General features: G+C 50.7%; 1 protein-coding gene across 1 annotated transcript in view; it reads left to right on the top strand.

The window, feature by feature from the left end:
• The window catches only part of LOC146189672 (caskin-1-like), a 316,774-nt gene that overhangs the window by 210,163 nt on the left and 90,575 nt on the right, over window positions 1–16,036 (top strand). Inside the window, exon 12 of the mRNA XM_084604441.1 lies at window positions 491–543. Within this exon, the coding sequence (XP_084460567.1) occupies window positions 491–543 (53 nt within the window). The remainder of the gene's footprint in view (window positions 1–490; window positions 544–16,036) is intronic.

The raw sequence follows: 16,036 nt of genomic DNA, 5'->3' as shown, positions 1-16,036 counted from the left end.
TTTCGTCCGTCTTCTCCATTCTGTACGGAGTGTGCTGCGCGAAACCACATCACTACATGCTACAGTTTTGCCGAATCCAAAAAAAGACGTTCGGTGACGTCACTTCGGTGGAAGCTTGATTCAAGGGGCCCGTGATTTGACGATTTGACATTTGACCGTCTGCATGGCATATCTGTGATTGGCTATCGCGTTTTGTTATCTGCCAACGACTTTGCGAATGTGATTGCCGTTTGGGTGGCGCGCTAACGGCAGCAGAAGTACTAGAGCACTGTAGCAGAAGCTTCCACCGCGCTGCGTTGTTTTAACCAGACATTCCCCCTTCCTTTTTCCTCTTTTCTTTTTCGGTGCGCTTGTGTCGTCTGCTGTTGCGACGCTAGCTAGGTCTCTGTGTGTCGTCTGCGACGAGAGAGGAGGCTGCTCCTGCCGCTTTCTCGCTGGTTGCCGCCTCTCTTTTTTAATCATTTTTTTTTCTCTCGTCCTTATTTTGCAGACGGCGCCGACCAGAAGAGTTTTTCCCCGGCGGAGGTGTTTTCGGAAGCTCAGGTGAGTTTTCGCATTTGTCTTTGCCCTGTCCGCGTTTATCATCCGCCCTCTCTCGTTCCTCTACTTTTTTGCTTTTTGTGCTATTCCTGTCCAAGTGGGTTTTGAGCAGCGGCCCTCGCTTTCGTCGGCCTCGCCGAAAGCGAAAGCGACGTTAAGGAGCGGAAAGATAAAAGTTCGGCTTCAAGAGCACGAAAACGCGGAGGACAATGGAAAGAGGCGGACGCCAACTTGCATTTCGGCACCGCCAGCTTCCGGGGCCGGAATTCGGTGCCAACAGCAGTTGGCAATTGTAACGTGCGTTCGACGTTCAGGATTAGGATTTTCGGGGTGAGAAAAATGGGCTCACCAAGCTTAAGAATGGCTTTTTTTTTTTTTTTTTTTTTTTACTGGTAGGGAAATAAAAATAAAATGTAAAACGAGCAAGTAAAGACTCAAACCTGGTAGGCACGTATGGGTTCTGTGGCGTGCATTCAACGCGCCTTTCATACGTTCGGCTCCTTTGTTTGTTTGTTTTTGAAAACGATTCAGAGTAGCAATCGTGTCGTTGCATATTTCGTTTCCGGCTAGCCGCTCCATGCCCAGATCGGCAGTGTGAAAGTGCGCAGGATCTGCTTGGAAGAACGAAACCACTGCGACATTACGGGGCCATAACATTGGGATGGAGCTCACAGCAAAACTGCAGATGCCTGTCAGTAGAGGTCCTCCGGTCGGCGGCGTCGACCGATTGTGATGACGCTGCGGATCTCATCTGTGGCTATATAACTCCCTATACCTATTAGCCTCTTGCAATATCACGCTTGCAGATGCAACGGCAGTCCGTCGACTCCATTTATTCATCATCAACATCATCAGCCTGACTGTACCCATTGCAGGGCGAAGGCCTTTCCCATATTCCTCCAATTAACCCGATTCTGTGCTAGCTGCATCCACTTGACCCCTGCGGACTTCTTAACCTCATCCGCCCACCTAACTTTCTGCCGCCCCTTGCTACGCTTTCCTTCCCTTGGAATCCACAGTTTGTTACCCTAAGCGACCATTGGTTATCCTCTCTTCTCGCTACATGCCCTACCCATGCCCATTTTTCTTCATTTCCACTAGAATGTCAGTGCTAACTCTAGTTATTTCCTTGATCTACTCTGCTTGCTTCCTATCTCTTAACTTTACACCCACCATTTTTCGTTCCATATAGCTCACTGCTCTGCCCTCAGTTTAAGTAGAACCCTTTTCGTTAGCCTTTAGGTGCGATAGCGCCCTTGTGTTTTTTGAACCCGGGCAGGTTTTGTAAAAGGAGCTGCAGGTAAAGTGCAGCCCCGGAAGGCGTATTGTAAAAAAAAAAAAAAAAAAAATAGCCCTGGTATAGTATAGTGACATACGTCATTCCTGATTGCTTTCTGTTTTTCGTAAAGCACCGCTGCAGTGCATGGTGAGTCGAGCGAAGTTTTTTTTCTCATAACATCAATAAGACCATGTCTCGAAGGATCCCCTTTAAAATGCTATGGCTGTAAGCAGTAGACGAGTTGTAGCTCGAACAGAGGTGATATCTTCGGCACATCTTGAAGAAAGCGTGTTCTACAGCCCTCTCTGGAGAAGTCATTATCAAAAGCGCGCAGCGTGCACATCATTTATTTAACCCTCGCAGGCAAATCAAGGCAAAACTAGTTATGTTTTTTATTTATTTATTTATTCTTCAGCGCGCGGTTCGCGCTCCGACCACGCTTCTATAGCTCCGTGGCCTCGACTCGGTACTGTAGCCTTTCGGTGTTGCTAAAGCCGTATGCATCAATTCACAAGACTACCGCCCATCTGTTTTCCTCTCGGAGTGGAATCGTTTACGGGGACATTTACGAGTTGAGCTGTTATGGCACTCGCTGCTGAACCCATGGACGTGCGATCGAATTCCGGCCTCGGCGGCCGCTTTTCGGTGGAGGCGAAAAGCGAGGCGCCCGTGTGCTGTGCGATGTCAGCGCACGTTAAAGAACCCCAGGTGGTCGAAATTTTCGGAGCCCTCCACTAGGGCGTATCTCATAACCTGAGCCGCTTTGGGACGTTCAACATCACAAACCAAACCTTTACGAGGACACTGAAAACGAGAAAGATGAAGGTGCGCTTGAATAGTATAGTTTCCACGCACCATACCACCACCGCCTTTCTTTTCGAAAAAAAAAAAAAACAATTGTAGCAATAAAATAGCAAGCGTTGCAGTATACCGCTCTGTTCTGCGCAATTCAATCGGCTCATGTGTCGGATTCGAATAATTCTTCTCTGTCCCTCCTGATCACGTTTTGTCAAAAAAAAAAAAAAAAATCGCGAAACCATGCTGCCTTGTCTGACGAATTTATTACGCAAATTCTTGCCTGCGAGCTTCACGTGGAAATCGTATTCCACGCGTGAAGACGAATGTGCTCGTCAACTGGTCTGTCGTTAACCAGGTGCCGCCGTCCGTATCTAGACTGGTTCCTTTATGATCGTACATTGAGGTGACCGGTATTGGCGCGATGAAAATAGCATTGATCACCTCGAACATATTCTTCATTCGCTGCTGATGAAGTGGCTTTGTAGATACCTCACTCTGTGATATTCCGTTATTAACGGGAAAAACAATGCCTGACCACTTGATGCCCTTTTAAGTTTCGTGTTTGAATTGCAGCCGGTAACCGAAATGGGCGGGGAAGAATATATCATTGCGCCGTGATGATGTCGGAAGTATTATTTTTTACTCCACATCTTGCATGCTTTAACTGCCTTGTACTGGCGCACTGCATAGAGTTCTCGTCCGCGGTGTTTTAGATATACTTAATAATTACGTTCTGTAGATCAGTAATAGCACGTATACCAGAAAGCGCAGCGGGGCTTTTGCTGATCCCGATGGAATAAGTGACCCAAATTTCCGTTGACATCGCATAATCCTTTTAAGCGAATTTGTCGAGGCCGCCAACTCTAGCTTATATCTAGGTTGCGTTTGTGTATACGCTTCGAGGGAACCTGCGTTGTTTTCCTTTTTGAGAAATAAACTGTTTAGTTACGTACACAGCAACGTGACTATATTAAATTTCTCCAGACACCTCATATAAGCACGGTTCCAGCGTGCAGTGAGCACTCTTGAGATGTTATTTTTGAAGTTGTTTACTGTCGCGACTATATGCTGTAATTGTATATATACATGGCTCTCTTCGCACCGCGCCATATGGCCGGAAGTCGTTAGCTTCGCGAAGAAAATGGCATTCAGCACCACCGCTGTTTACGACGGGCAGCATTGAAAAGCGGGCAACATGAGACTGCACTCCGCTACGGCACGTTGAATTCATATGATTCACACGCGCGCATAGGCAGTATTTGATTTTTTTTTTTTTTTTTTTTTTTTTTTTTTTTTTTTTTTTTTTCTGCTGATCATTGTATCGCCCTCTTTATGGATGCGAGGGTGTCGAGCGATGCGTTTCGTAACGTTGTTTCGTAATTCGGACATATACCACCGCCTGGAGGCCTTCCAATTCGTGATCGCGCATTGGCCGGCCGCATCGTAAGTGGCCGTGATTGATGCGCCGGCCGCCCTCCGGAGCAGTGGCGGCGTCCAGTTGCGGTTGCCATATTTGTGCCCATGCGTAGATAGTCGTTGCAGGTTGTGTGCGGCGCCGGGGCTGGAATTAATGGCGGTTTATCAGCCGGAACCGCACTTCGCGTTCATTTCACCGCGGTGCTTATATATAAAAGGAACTCGTTCGCAGCAGCCTAACTGCGCGATTGCTTTCTTGTCGTATACCACTTAGATTGGCTCAATTCCGTGCAGTGCCTCGCAAACGAGGTGTTATAAGGGGACAGCGTAGGACACGATTGTCGGAACTGAAAGGGATACAAGAGCACGTGCTTGTGAAGGGGTTTTTCGCTGTTTGTTTTGTTTTTATTTTCTTCGTTCTTATCGTTCGGGAGGTGGAAATGAAGTGTAGATATGTTTGCGATTTTCTTGCGCCGTACCTTCGCATTTTGTTTGCGCGCACCTACATTAAGAAATGGCGCCAAACGTACGCAGCTTGCGTTGTTTCAGCTGGGCGAGGGGAGAGGTAGTGGTAAGGATGATAAAAAACATGCATAAAGTGCAACGTGTATAGCGAGCTGTGAACATGCGCACTGTGAGTGGAGGCGATTTGCAAACGCGCCCGTGTGCTGCGCAGTGTCTTGCGCGCCTTAAAGAACCTCCCCTTAGGTTTCCCGAAATTGTACTGGAGCCCTCAGTGCGCGACGTTTGTCCTAGCCCATGTGCACAGCATTGGTGCACAGTCACGCATCATTCTGCACCACATCGTGCCGGAGGAGATAGACGGCACAGCATTGGTGCACAGTCACGCTCCATACCGCACCGGGCATGGTCGTCGTAGCTTTACACACTCGCAGCGTCGTCGGCCGTTTTGCTGTACGGAACTGAAGCCCGAGTGCACGGTTTGAAAGGAAAATAGGTTTATGAGGATCGTTTATTGCCGCTTGACTGCGCTTTCGCGTATATCTCTCGTGTCCAGGAACGTCCGCGGCGACCTTGAAATGAACGCGGCGGCGGAATGGTGCCGTCGCGTTGCTTGCACAACAGGCGGGGAGCACTTGTTGAGCCGCTCCGAAGGCTGCTCTCCCGTTGTGAATGCTCGACGGATGAAATTCGCGATTGAATGGCTGCCGAGCCCGGCGGGTCGTTTGGATTATGAGCTCCGCGCGGAGACAAGAGGCCGCGCGCGCCTAGTAACGTTGGCTCGCGCAAACGTACGCTGCCGCTGGTCCGTTTCAGGACAGATCGTTTCCTTTCGAGAGCTGTCCTTGAACTGTGAGCGAGCGAGTCGCCGTTGATTGCTGTGCCTGGCGAAACGTTGGTGATCAAAGGGCGAGCATGGAGGCGAGATTGCTTCGCTCTGAAAGAGCACGCACCCAGTCGAAAGTAAGAGGCCTTGGCACCGGACGTTTTTCTTCTTTTCTCTTCGGGTGCGCGGAGTGGGCTTAGCCGGTGTTATTGCTTCGTTGACTACGGGCATTCTGTGTAATGGGACGAGCTAGTCAGGTCGGCTGACATGATGACATCCACGTACTCAAACGCAGATGCGTTTGCGACGCGTGTTCGCTTCTCTTAACTGAGCTAATGAGTTCTGTACTTATTAGTTTGGTCCGCGTTTCCGGTCTGTGCTCCTTACCCAAGTGCACGAGCCGTAGAAGCGTACACGTACACGCCGCATCGCGTTGGACGATTGTGCGGTGACACTGACGGGACAATTTTTCGCCGAACTAGCTAAACGTTGGAACAGAGGAGAAGATAGCGTACGGAAAACACGCCCGATCCAGCGGTGCCTGAATGGCGCGCGTGCACTTTTCGGGGGAAAGCTGGCTTCGAAAGCGCGCAGTGCCGCCTCCTATATTCCCTGACGCTCTCCAGTTACGATCAGTAGCTACGCTTCCTTACGACTTCGTTTTTTTCCTCCTTCGAAAGTGGGGAGTTCTGTCTCGGGCTCTTTATGAGAGAATGTGTTCACACAGCGAGTGAGCATGACACAACAACCGCTAGATGCGGAAGTGACGTCCTAGCTGCCGCTGCCTTTAATACTTTGTCTACTGTATAATGTCCCCGATCACGAGGGAAATTCTGTGAGAAAGGAGTATGATAGCAGCGAGATCCCGCCAAGAGCCCTTCGTTGTGTGTTCCCCTCATTTAGCCCGGATTTTATTAGACAGCTCTGATCGATAGTGCGATTCAATAGCGCGCTGTACAATAGCGCAAGCTACGAAACTTTTCGTTTGTAAGTTGCTATATAGTGGCCAGTGTTAAGAGGGTGATGCCGAGAAGTTCCATGCCCTGCGGCATTCGTGTCGAATCTTTACGTCGGACGACAATTTGACTACACCTGACCGACTCAATTCATCTTCATGACCGGAAAGGGCGCGAGTATTTGTCTGTGCCGGTTTTCGAAGCTTTACTTCCCAGTCAGGTTCTTCTGGTCGTGGTACGGTTTAGAGAGCTCCGACATCGGGACAGTGACTACTCATTAGACACATTAACGGAGTTTAAACGGGGCCTGAAAGTGTGAGATCAATAAATAGATCACGTCTTTATTTCCTTTGAAAAGGAGGAGTACGGGACTAAAAGCTCGGAGAGCTTGACGAAGTCCCGACCCTTTACAAGTCAGCAAACAGCAAGATGACGGCCAGTCATACATCAAATTTACAAAAATAGACAAGTAGCAAAGAGCATGGAACAATACACACTGCAAGTGGCAAACACAAGAAAAACAAATAAACGAAAATGCCGGTTCTAATAATTAACAATAAAATAGAAGCTGTCGATAAGAACGCAGATTGGAATCCATTATTTGCATCTGGGTCCCCCCCCCCCCCTTTTTTTTTTCTCTCTCTCTCTCTCTTTTTATTGTGAAGAAACAGCTGCGCGTGGCTGATCTTGTTTTTCGCGTGAAACCAGGAAAAGGTTCGCGCTGAGAAAACAAAAAACAAAACAAGAGCCGCAATCTGGTGAAACGGTGGTGGTCTGTACCGCTCTTCGTCCCCGGCGTTTTGGAATCTCCTCTCGCCCCCCTTTACTCCTTCTCTCAGCGGTCGCCCACGCCAGCGTTTTTAGAAGGGAACCCACTTCGTCGGCTGAGGCGAGTAGGAGGGCTCCCCCCTCTCTTGACCCCTACGCTTCTCCGGTGCGCGCCCGCTCTCGAAATTCACGTGGGCACACGGCGACTGTGCGTGCCTGCGTGTTTCTGCGCGAGCCTGTGCCGTGCTTTCCGTGCTACTACTCGCTGTCAGCGCCCTGCGCGCTACGGCAAGTGACTCGATTTGGCGGGATTTTGACTTCTTTTGTTTTTAGATTGAAATGAATGAAGTTTCGGCTCGAGATATGCGGACTCCACGTACCCAGCAGCGCATGCGGCTTGGGGACAGTTAGTTCTCTACCCTTGATGTTAATAATAATAATAATAATAATAATAATAATAATAATAATAATAATAATAATAATAATAATAATAAAATTTGTTCATCTAGTTGGTATCTGTATGGGAACTCTCAACAGCTGCGCTCTGCAGTCGTAGCGTACTGAAAATAGTCGGAGAATTTTCCTTTCTGGTATGATGCGAATAGCTCACGCGTTAGTGCCGTTTCCGAGTACGTTTACGGAAATAAAGTTTTCACCGCCACCATTAGAATGAACGGCATTGTTAATGCGCGCGCTGTTCCGCACCTCCCCGCGGCAGGTGCCGGCATGCAATACCCCGTCGTGTATTTACACGCGTTTCCCCTGCGGACTGTGCCCGGAGGAACGCGGTACGCCCCACTCACCAGCAGGGCGACCGATGCCGCCCCCTCGCGCGCCGCGATTCGACGGCGGCGTCGTCGAGTCCTCGACGCTTTCGAGAGCGTGCTCTCAAGCTCGGGCACGTATGTGCGTCGTGCACATTGGGCTGGATATCCTTCGCCGCGTGTCCTACGTGAGCCGAGCTTCAGCGGTGTCGATCTTCGCCGTGCGTGCCGCACCTGCTTCTGGTCCCCCACCGTGGTCGCCGCGGTCGTGCCTGCCTGTCGCCCTCGACAGCTTCTGGGCGGATACTCCGCCACGCTACAACCGGCTCCCTGTGAGGGCCTTCCGCATTTTTTTGCTTTCTTTTTGGGGGGACCCCCCCTCTCCCCCTTCTCCGTGTACGAGCCGGTGTAGTAGGGCTTACTTTTTCGGAAGGGCGCGCCTGGCTGCATTCGCGATGTGAGCGAGCGGACTACGCATCGACGGAGCCACTTGGACACTTCGAGGCGCCGACACGACTCAATAAACCCGGCTGAGTACCGAGACCTCAACGATTCCTGGATAGGCTCGAAGTCAGCGAGTGTAGGAACGAGACCGGAAGGCGACGTTTCGACTTGACAGGCGCTCCGATACCGAACTCTCTTCCGCTCTGTCCAGAACTTGACAGCCGGCCCGTGTGGTTCTTGCGACTGTGCTGCGACGAGAAGCCCCATCGAACTTGCTGATCGCCGACAGTTGTCGAAGTTGGATTCGGTGGAACCGACAAGTGGGGCGAAAGCGAACCCGGCAGCGGACTTCGTATCGTTGAAGTGAAAACGTGCCTTCTAGAGGCTTCCGATCGGTGATCGATCACCAGAACATTTTGAACGAGGCGTCAGGATAGGAACCCTCAGGGCAGAACCTGCGGTTTAATTCCGACAAGTGACCTGCTGACCCAGGGAGAGCTCCGTGTTGTTGCTGACGTTGGATCTGCAGAGTTGCTTGTCTAGCTACCTGTCCATTGGAACATCGGACGTGTCCGTAAACGCCTTCGGATAGAGTTGAAGCGCACATACATTGCACATTCTCTCACCTTGGGGGAGTGCGCTTGCCCCCCCCCCCCCCCCCCCCCCCCCCCTGTGCTGTGGTGTGTGTTTGTGTGTACTGGAAGATTTTACTGGAAGCAGGACCTGCCGAGCACCTGGATGTGTTGGAGATATGATTACTGCATAGCGGTACACGTAGTGACGCGTTTTATAGCGTTTCTGTCATTTGGCTTTTCTGTGTAGTGATTGAGTGGTCAGGAAATGTGGCAAGTTACACGGCTTCAGCTGTAAATGCTTGCGTAATTCGCCTTTGGGGAGGAGGTCTTCACCGGCAGTATAGCTCCTACAGCTTGTGTTTGACGATTTCCTTGTGACTCGTGCGGACTTTCGTGCCCACCGTGCGGTTCGCTGTGTGGTTCTGCGAATGTGGTAAAGCAGTGCCGTAAGTTATCTCTAAATAATCCGGCATGTCGAAGAGCATGAGGAATGCGGACAGTTACCATCTCCAAAGGATAGCCAAGAAGGCATGAACTGAAACGTTGGAACTGAACTAGTCAGCAGGCAGAGATTTCCGAGCTGAAATTTCTTGGCAAACACAGCGGTGCAGCCCTGTCGACCGACGCCTTTTCGGCCCAGAGCCTGAGATGTATCTGGCTGGATTCCGTGCAGCCTTTGCGATTTGTTGATTACGTCTCGAATGCTCCTTTAGCCTGGCTGCGTTCCGAGTCACTCTAGAGAGTACACTCTATATTGGGCGTTTACAAACTAACTTGTGAACATTGTCGCTTTGACCGCACTTGTGTGGCTTTTGTCGCGTCCCGACTGTCGAGCGGCCTTGTCACGCCGGCGGTTTCACGTCGCGTACCGCCGATCACTCTGCCGCTGCTTGCATCCGCGGAGATCAAAAGTCCGCGAGTTGGCCAACAACTGTAGCGGCTACATCTGTCGCGTGACGCCAGCCCCGTTTCTGTGCAACGTGTTTACGGAGCGTCGCCCCATCCGAAGCGGTAGTGTTGCATTCCACGCCGAGGCTTCGTCGTAGCTCGCGCGTGCACGGGTAGTGTACATCGTAGAGCGAGACTCGACTTCGTGGTATGCTGGCCAACGCCTCGTGCGAGTCGAGCATATTTCGCAAGGACCTTCCGCGCCCCTTCTGGTAGCGCGCACCTCTCCCTTGGTAGGAGACCTTCAGCTGGCTACAGAGATATCCTCTCTCCTCTTGCGAAACGGCCTGGTCCGATTGCTCTTCGTCACCGTCGGTTTCGACCTGAAAGTCTGCTTCGGGCGTCGGCGTGCACTGGAATTTCATCCTGCGAAAGCGTACTCTTCCGTCCTGTCGAAGAACTGCAGCGATTTAGTGACCACTAGAAGCCTTGCTGCGTCGTCGGGCGTGGTGCTGCCTGTGCATTCGTGCCTCGTCACCGCATCGACTTCCTTTTTTCTTTTATTTTCGCCATGCTAGTGTCTCGGTGTTTATTGTGATAAGTTGGAGGTCATTTTTGAGTCGTGGATTTGTTCCGCGACGCGGTGTGTGGTTCGCTCTGCGAAAGGATATCTCCGGTGATCGCTTGCTCCTTCGGTTATCACCTTCCCGGACAGCCCTGGCCTTTTGACACTGCCGGAACGGCCGTAACTCGTCCGTGAAAGCTCCGTGAACTGTGTGCAAGAATGTGACCACTATACGCTGGCGGCAGCGTCAGAGAGGAGAATAGATGCGATAGTTTCCTGTGCACAGCGCTGGAAGAAAGCGGCCTAAACTGGAGCAAGGCACGGAACGTCGGAAGAAATGCCGTAGACAGCTGCTGGATATTGGACGATCGACAGACGACTGCTTGGACGACCGCGGACACCTACCAACGCGCAAAGTGAACCAACGCAAAATTGACTCTCTTGCGATTCGTTTCCCTGGTGGGCGATGTTGACAAGCCGGCTCGAAGACCTCGAGTGGGCGCGGGCGGCGGAGCCCGACGGGCCCTTCTCGGCGTACTTCCTGCCCCTGGAACGACGTAGCCACAGCTTCGTGGACCTGTGCGGTGCCACCAGCCAGGGCGTGCTCTGCTATCCCAGCGTGCGGCAGCAGCAGCGCAGCCGTGACGATGCCGACGACAACGTGTCTCGCAAGAGCCTCCACCTGTCCCGGCGCCGCTCAACAGCCGGAGTGTTCCGGCGCGGACTCAAGATGCTGCGGCGAAGTTTCAGCGCTGAGAACGGCTCCAAGCTTGGCGTTGTCGTGACGCTGGGGCTATGTCGACCCGGCCTTCACTTGGTAGCGTGCAGAGACTCGGGGTTGAAGTAGGATTGAATCTTCGAAGTTGGTGAAATATGTACAAGCAGGTTTAATGGCACTTTGAGAAAACTTATTTACAATATTTACACGAAAAAGAAGGGTACATCAGCAAAATGGCAAGCGTTAAGAGTTCATAGCGAGAAGCGACTGGATGAGCCGTTTACCCAGGGCCCAGAGCGACATTTCGTGCTCTGCAGCGTCCTTAAAACCCCCCTATGTCCAGCCCCTCTCTGAAGATGTTGACCAACCAAATCCAGGGCACGCCCCTCAGGTATCGGCATCCAATCGAACACATCACTGCACTGATGGTCTGAAGCACTGACTGGTCCGGCATTCATTCGTTGGGCGTGATCACTTGTTGGCGGGAAAAGCTTGGGAACGGCGAGGAGAGGAGGTACATTTCTATTCTTCAGCAAAGAAACCACAGGCTGGTTCTGACAAGGGGTTTTACTTCTCAGAAACCCGAGTGCACGTGGCGCCGCATAGGGCTCCCAACATTGTCCCTTTTCGACAATTGCAAATCTTTCCTCATTCCCGGGAAATCACTTAATGGCCGTATGAGTCATGCTCCTTTCTTGTCCTGCACGTCAGCGGACATGTCACTCTGTCGTCTCCTTTGGATAGGAGGCATTCATCACTGGAGGATAGCCCTTCTCGACTGGAAGGGTGAACAAAAGGAAGCACTTCCTGCTATTTCCCGCAGGGGGACGTTTCTTTGTGTTTTTCCAGACGTTCTCTTGACAGGGTCAATTTGGCATTTGCAGGTTGTCCACAAAGCAAAACAGGCTTACAAAACAGGATTCCTGGAAACAGGCTCACTTAGAGCCATTGGACCATCACCACATATTCACAAAACTTTTCATGCCCACAGGCGAACAATAGAGCGCGCAAATGCGGATGCACGGTCGTAACAGCCTCCTCCCCCGCCAGAAGAGTCTCGGAGGGCAGCAGTCGCAGCTACTGCATGAAGAGACGACTTAATGGCCTGCACGTGAACGCTTGAAGCTCGCTGTTGCTTGTCGCGTTGTCTTGATTGTTGTAGGCCAAATTGCTCGAGCTGTCTGAAACTCAACCACATGTCTAAACAAGCACTCGGCTCCCGTCTGAAGAGACCAGGTTAAAAGAAAACTGCCATTGTTGTTCGAGAAAAGCCCACTCTCAAGACGTTCAGGACCCACGTATACCTCGAAAACCAAACGTGCTGCTTTACATAGTCACACATATACAAGCGCACGAGAAAAAAAAAATAAAAACCTGATTATCAATTTGGATACATGGTGAGGAACACCTCGGACTGCTTAGAAACAGCGGCTAAGCGCGTCCGCATTCCCATTTAACTTCCCCTTTTTGTATCTTTTTTCAAAATTGTACTGCTGTAAAATCAAGCTCCACCTAAGAAGGCGACTGTTCTTCGATGTCGCAGTTTGCAGCCAAGCCAGGGGACAATGGTCCGTCTCTACGGTGAATTTGGCCCCTCCAAGATAGCACTGCAATTTTTGAATGGCCCATACAATGCAAGCGCACTCTTTCTCTGACGCGCAATAAGCCCTCTCTCTAGAACTCAGTTTTCTGCTCAGGTAGAGCACGGGGTGCTCATTACCGTCGTCATCTCTCTGGCAGAGAACAGCACCTAACCCTCGATCACTGGCATCACACTGGACCGTGAATTCTCGGGCATAGTCTGGAGCTCGCAATACCGGACGGCTAATCAGCACAGCCTTCAGGTTTACGAAGGAGGCTTCCTTTTGTTCGTCCCAGACTACATTTGTCGGTTCTGTCTTGCGGAGAGCGTCGGTCAGAGGGCTAGCCAAAGCTGAATAGTTAGGGATGTAGTGATTGTAGTACCCAGTCAGACCTAGGAATGCTCGAATTTCCGTCTTCGTGCTCGGCCGCGGATAGTCTGCTACCGCAGAAATCTTAATCTCGCTGGGTTTCCTGAAACCTTGACCTACATTGTGACCCAAGTAGTCCACGGTCGCCCTTGCCAGGCAACATTTCTCGGCCTTTACGGTTAGTCCAGCTTGACGCAAAAGGCTCAGTACAGCTCTTAGATGTACCATATGGTCCGCCCATGAGTCGGAAAAAACCGCAATGTCGTCTAAATAAGGCACCGCGAATGTTTCACACCCCTTTAAAACCCTATCCATGAGTCGGGAAAAACAAAATGGAGCATTTTTGAGCCCGAAACTCATCATTGTTGGCTGGTAGCTGCCCGTCGGAGTGACGAAAGCCGCGTATCTGCTGGCGCGTTCAGTGAGCGGTACTTGCCAGTATCCTCGAGTAAGGTCCAGCGTAGTCACATATGCCGCTCTACTGACCTGTTCTACTCTCTCCTCAATATTCGGAATAGGATACACTTGATCCCTGGTGAGAGAATTTAGCTTTCGGTAGTCTACCACAGGCCTAGGGTCTTTACCTGGAGCTTCTACTAAGATCATAGGCGAAGCATAATCGCTTTCCGAGGGTTTTATTACTCCCAATTCCAGCATGCGAGTTACTTCCCTATCCAGAATTTCTCTTTGCCTTGGAGAAAATCGGTAGCACCTTGATCGCACTGGCACGTCTGAAGTCAGCTCAATATCGTGCTCAGTCAAATCAGTTCTGCCTGGCCTGTCCACGAAGCAGGCCTCAAACTCTGTTATTATTTCGCCCAGATCGGACAGCTGGGATTTCTTTAGTTCTCCTCTCTGCTCCGTCTTTTTGAGAAGCTCCTGAGCGTTGCTTCCTTTTCCGCTGAGGCAAATCAAGTTGTCCCCCATCTCCTCGGGAAGGTTTAACGTTAGATTTACCACGGCTTGCTCCATAGCCAAGTCCTCTCGGGTTCCACTTAGTAGTCTCGTGAGATTACTAGACACTGGCGGCAAGAGGTTACTCTCAAGAACGTCCTCATTCCGCGTCTCATCAAGCTCACTTTCAAGTTGACTTATCTGAGATGCCTCGCTCTCAAAGTTTTCTGACCTGCTATCTTCCGCATTTACCATTGTTTTAACTGCCGTTTCCTCCGCTGTGGATTTTTCTGGAATGAGCAGTGTAGCTAGTTCTCGCGCCTTTGAACGTGTTAAGGCTTGCACAACTCTGTCTCCGAAAAGGATGCCCCTCTTTCGCAGCAGCATGTCCGATTTGTTGGAGAACAAATACGGATAGCACTTAGGAAGCTTTCCTGAAACGGCAGCCTCGATTGTTAATTCGCCGAAAGGGCCCTCGATGACCACGTTCGCGATCGGCAAGCACACACTCTGTTCCTCAACTACCTGTCGGATCCATGCACACTGTCCTGTATAGTCGGAAGGCGATACATACGCCGGATGGACAACATCCATCGTTGCGGCCGAATCGCGCAGTACCTTGCAAGGCTTCCCGTTGACTACTAGGTCATGCAGGTAGGGTTCTAAAAGCTGCATATTTTCATCGCAGTCCCTGACATACGAGAAAGCAATCTTTTCTTTCCGGCAGTTGACGGCAATGTGACCCTGCTCATTACACCTAAAGCATGTGAGCGGCTTCCTAGCCTCAAGCTTATTCTTTGTGTTCTGCACGTTGGTCACTTCCCCACTTTTCTCACTGCCGTCCTTTCTAGGGAATTTGCCTGAAGAAACCTTCATTTCTTCGTTTCCAACTCTAGCAAAGTGCCTTTCCTGACGGTTTTTCATACTGAACTTGGGATTGCGGGGCCTATCCACTGCTGGGTTGCTGAATTGTCGGCGCGAAGCATACTCCTCAATAAGTTCGGCAGCTTCAGTTGCCGACTTAATTTCGCCTCGGTCCTGTAACCAATTTCTTTCTTTTTCTGGGAGGCAGTTATAAAACTGCTCCAAAAGAATTTGCTCGACTACAGCGTCCCTATCACTGTAGGAATCTGTGCTCTTTAGCCACTCGCCCAAATTAACTCTTAAATTGTACAGGAATTCAGGGTAACTCTCGTCCCTGGACTTAGTAGCTTTCCGAAAACGTTGTCTGAACGCCTCGGCGCTAAGCCTATACTTTCTCAGAAGGCAAGCTTTGACCTTCTCGTAGTTGTCCGCGTCCTCCTTGCTTAGCCGCGCGACAACCTCCGCTGCCTCGCAGGGCAGAACCGTCAATAATCTCTGAGACCAAGTGTCTCGCTGGAAGGACAGTTTTTCGCAGGTTCGCTCAAAGTTAGCCAGATACAGACCGATATCCCCTGATATCACATATGGCTGCATGTACTTTGACATCTTGAAATCTGCCTCCTTGTTGAGAAGAGGTACCGCTAGCTGGGGACAATTGCCCGACCTCTTGCTCAACTCTAGTTCTAATTTCCGGAGCTCAATTTCTTGGTCCAGCTTTTTTGCTTCTCTTTCACGCTTCTTTTCCTCTTTTTCCCACTCACGTTCGCGCTCCCTTTCCTCTTTTTCCCTCTCAAGTTCACGCTCACGCCTCTTTTCCTCTTTTTCCCGCTCTTTCTGCTCTTTTTCCCGCTCCTTCTGCTGTCTGAGCTGTTCCTTTTTTTGACCGATGAGGTTCCATGCTTCACTGAGCTCCTCATCATCGGCTCCCAAATCTGTGATTGCCTTTATAATCAAAGGTTTTCGTGCCAAACCACTTGTATCAATTCCCAATTCCTCACACAATTGCAACAGTTCCGGTTTCTGCAGCTTTTGTAGGTCCATGATCGCTCCGAGTGTCGGCTACTTCCAAAACAACAGTGCAAACTACCAAACCTAAAGGCGTTTCCACACTCTCTTTACCAGTTCTAAAATCTAACCCTGTTCTAGAACCTGGTCCACATCAGAAGAAAAGCCAAGCACTCACCCACACATGCGATCGATGTTCCGAGCTGCCCTCTTGTTGGCCGATTGTTGCTCCTGCTTGTTGCTTGAGATGCCACCTCCGATCACAAGGTGTTGTGGCTTGTAGATTCAGATCCCACCGCTGCCACCAGTTGTTGTGGCTTGT

The sequence above is a fragment of the Amblyomma maculatum genome, chromosome 5 (genome assembly GCF_055883805.1).
Source record: "Amblyomma maculatum isolate TAMU_Amacu chromosome 5, ASM5588380v1, whole genome shotgun sequence".
NCBI lineage: Eukaryota > Metazoa > Arthropoda > Arachnida > Ixodida > Ixodidae > Amblyomma > Amblyomma maculatum.
Note: the sequence above shows the minus strand (reverse complement) of the source record. Positions and strands in the feature narration are given on the sequence as shown.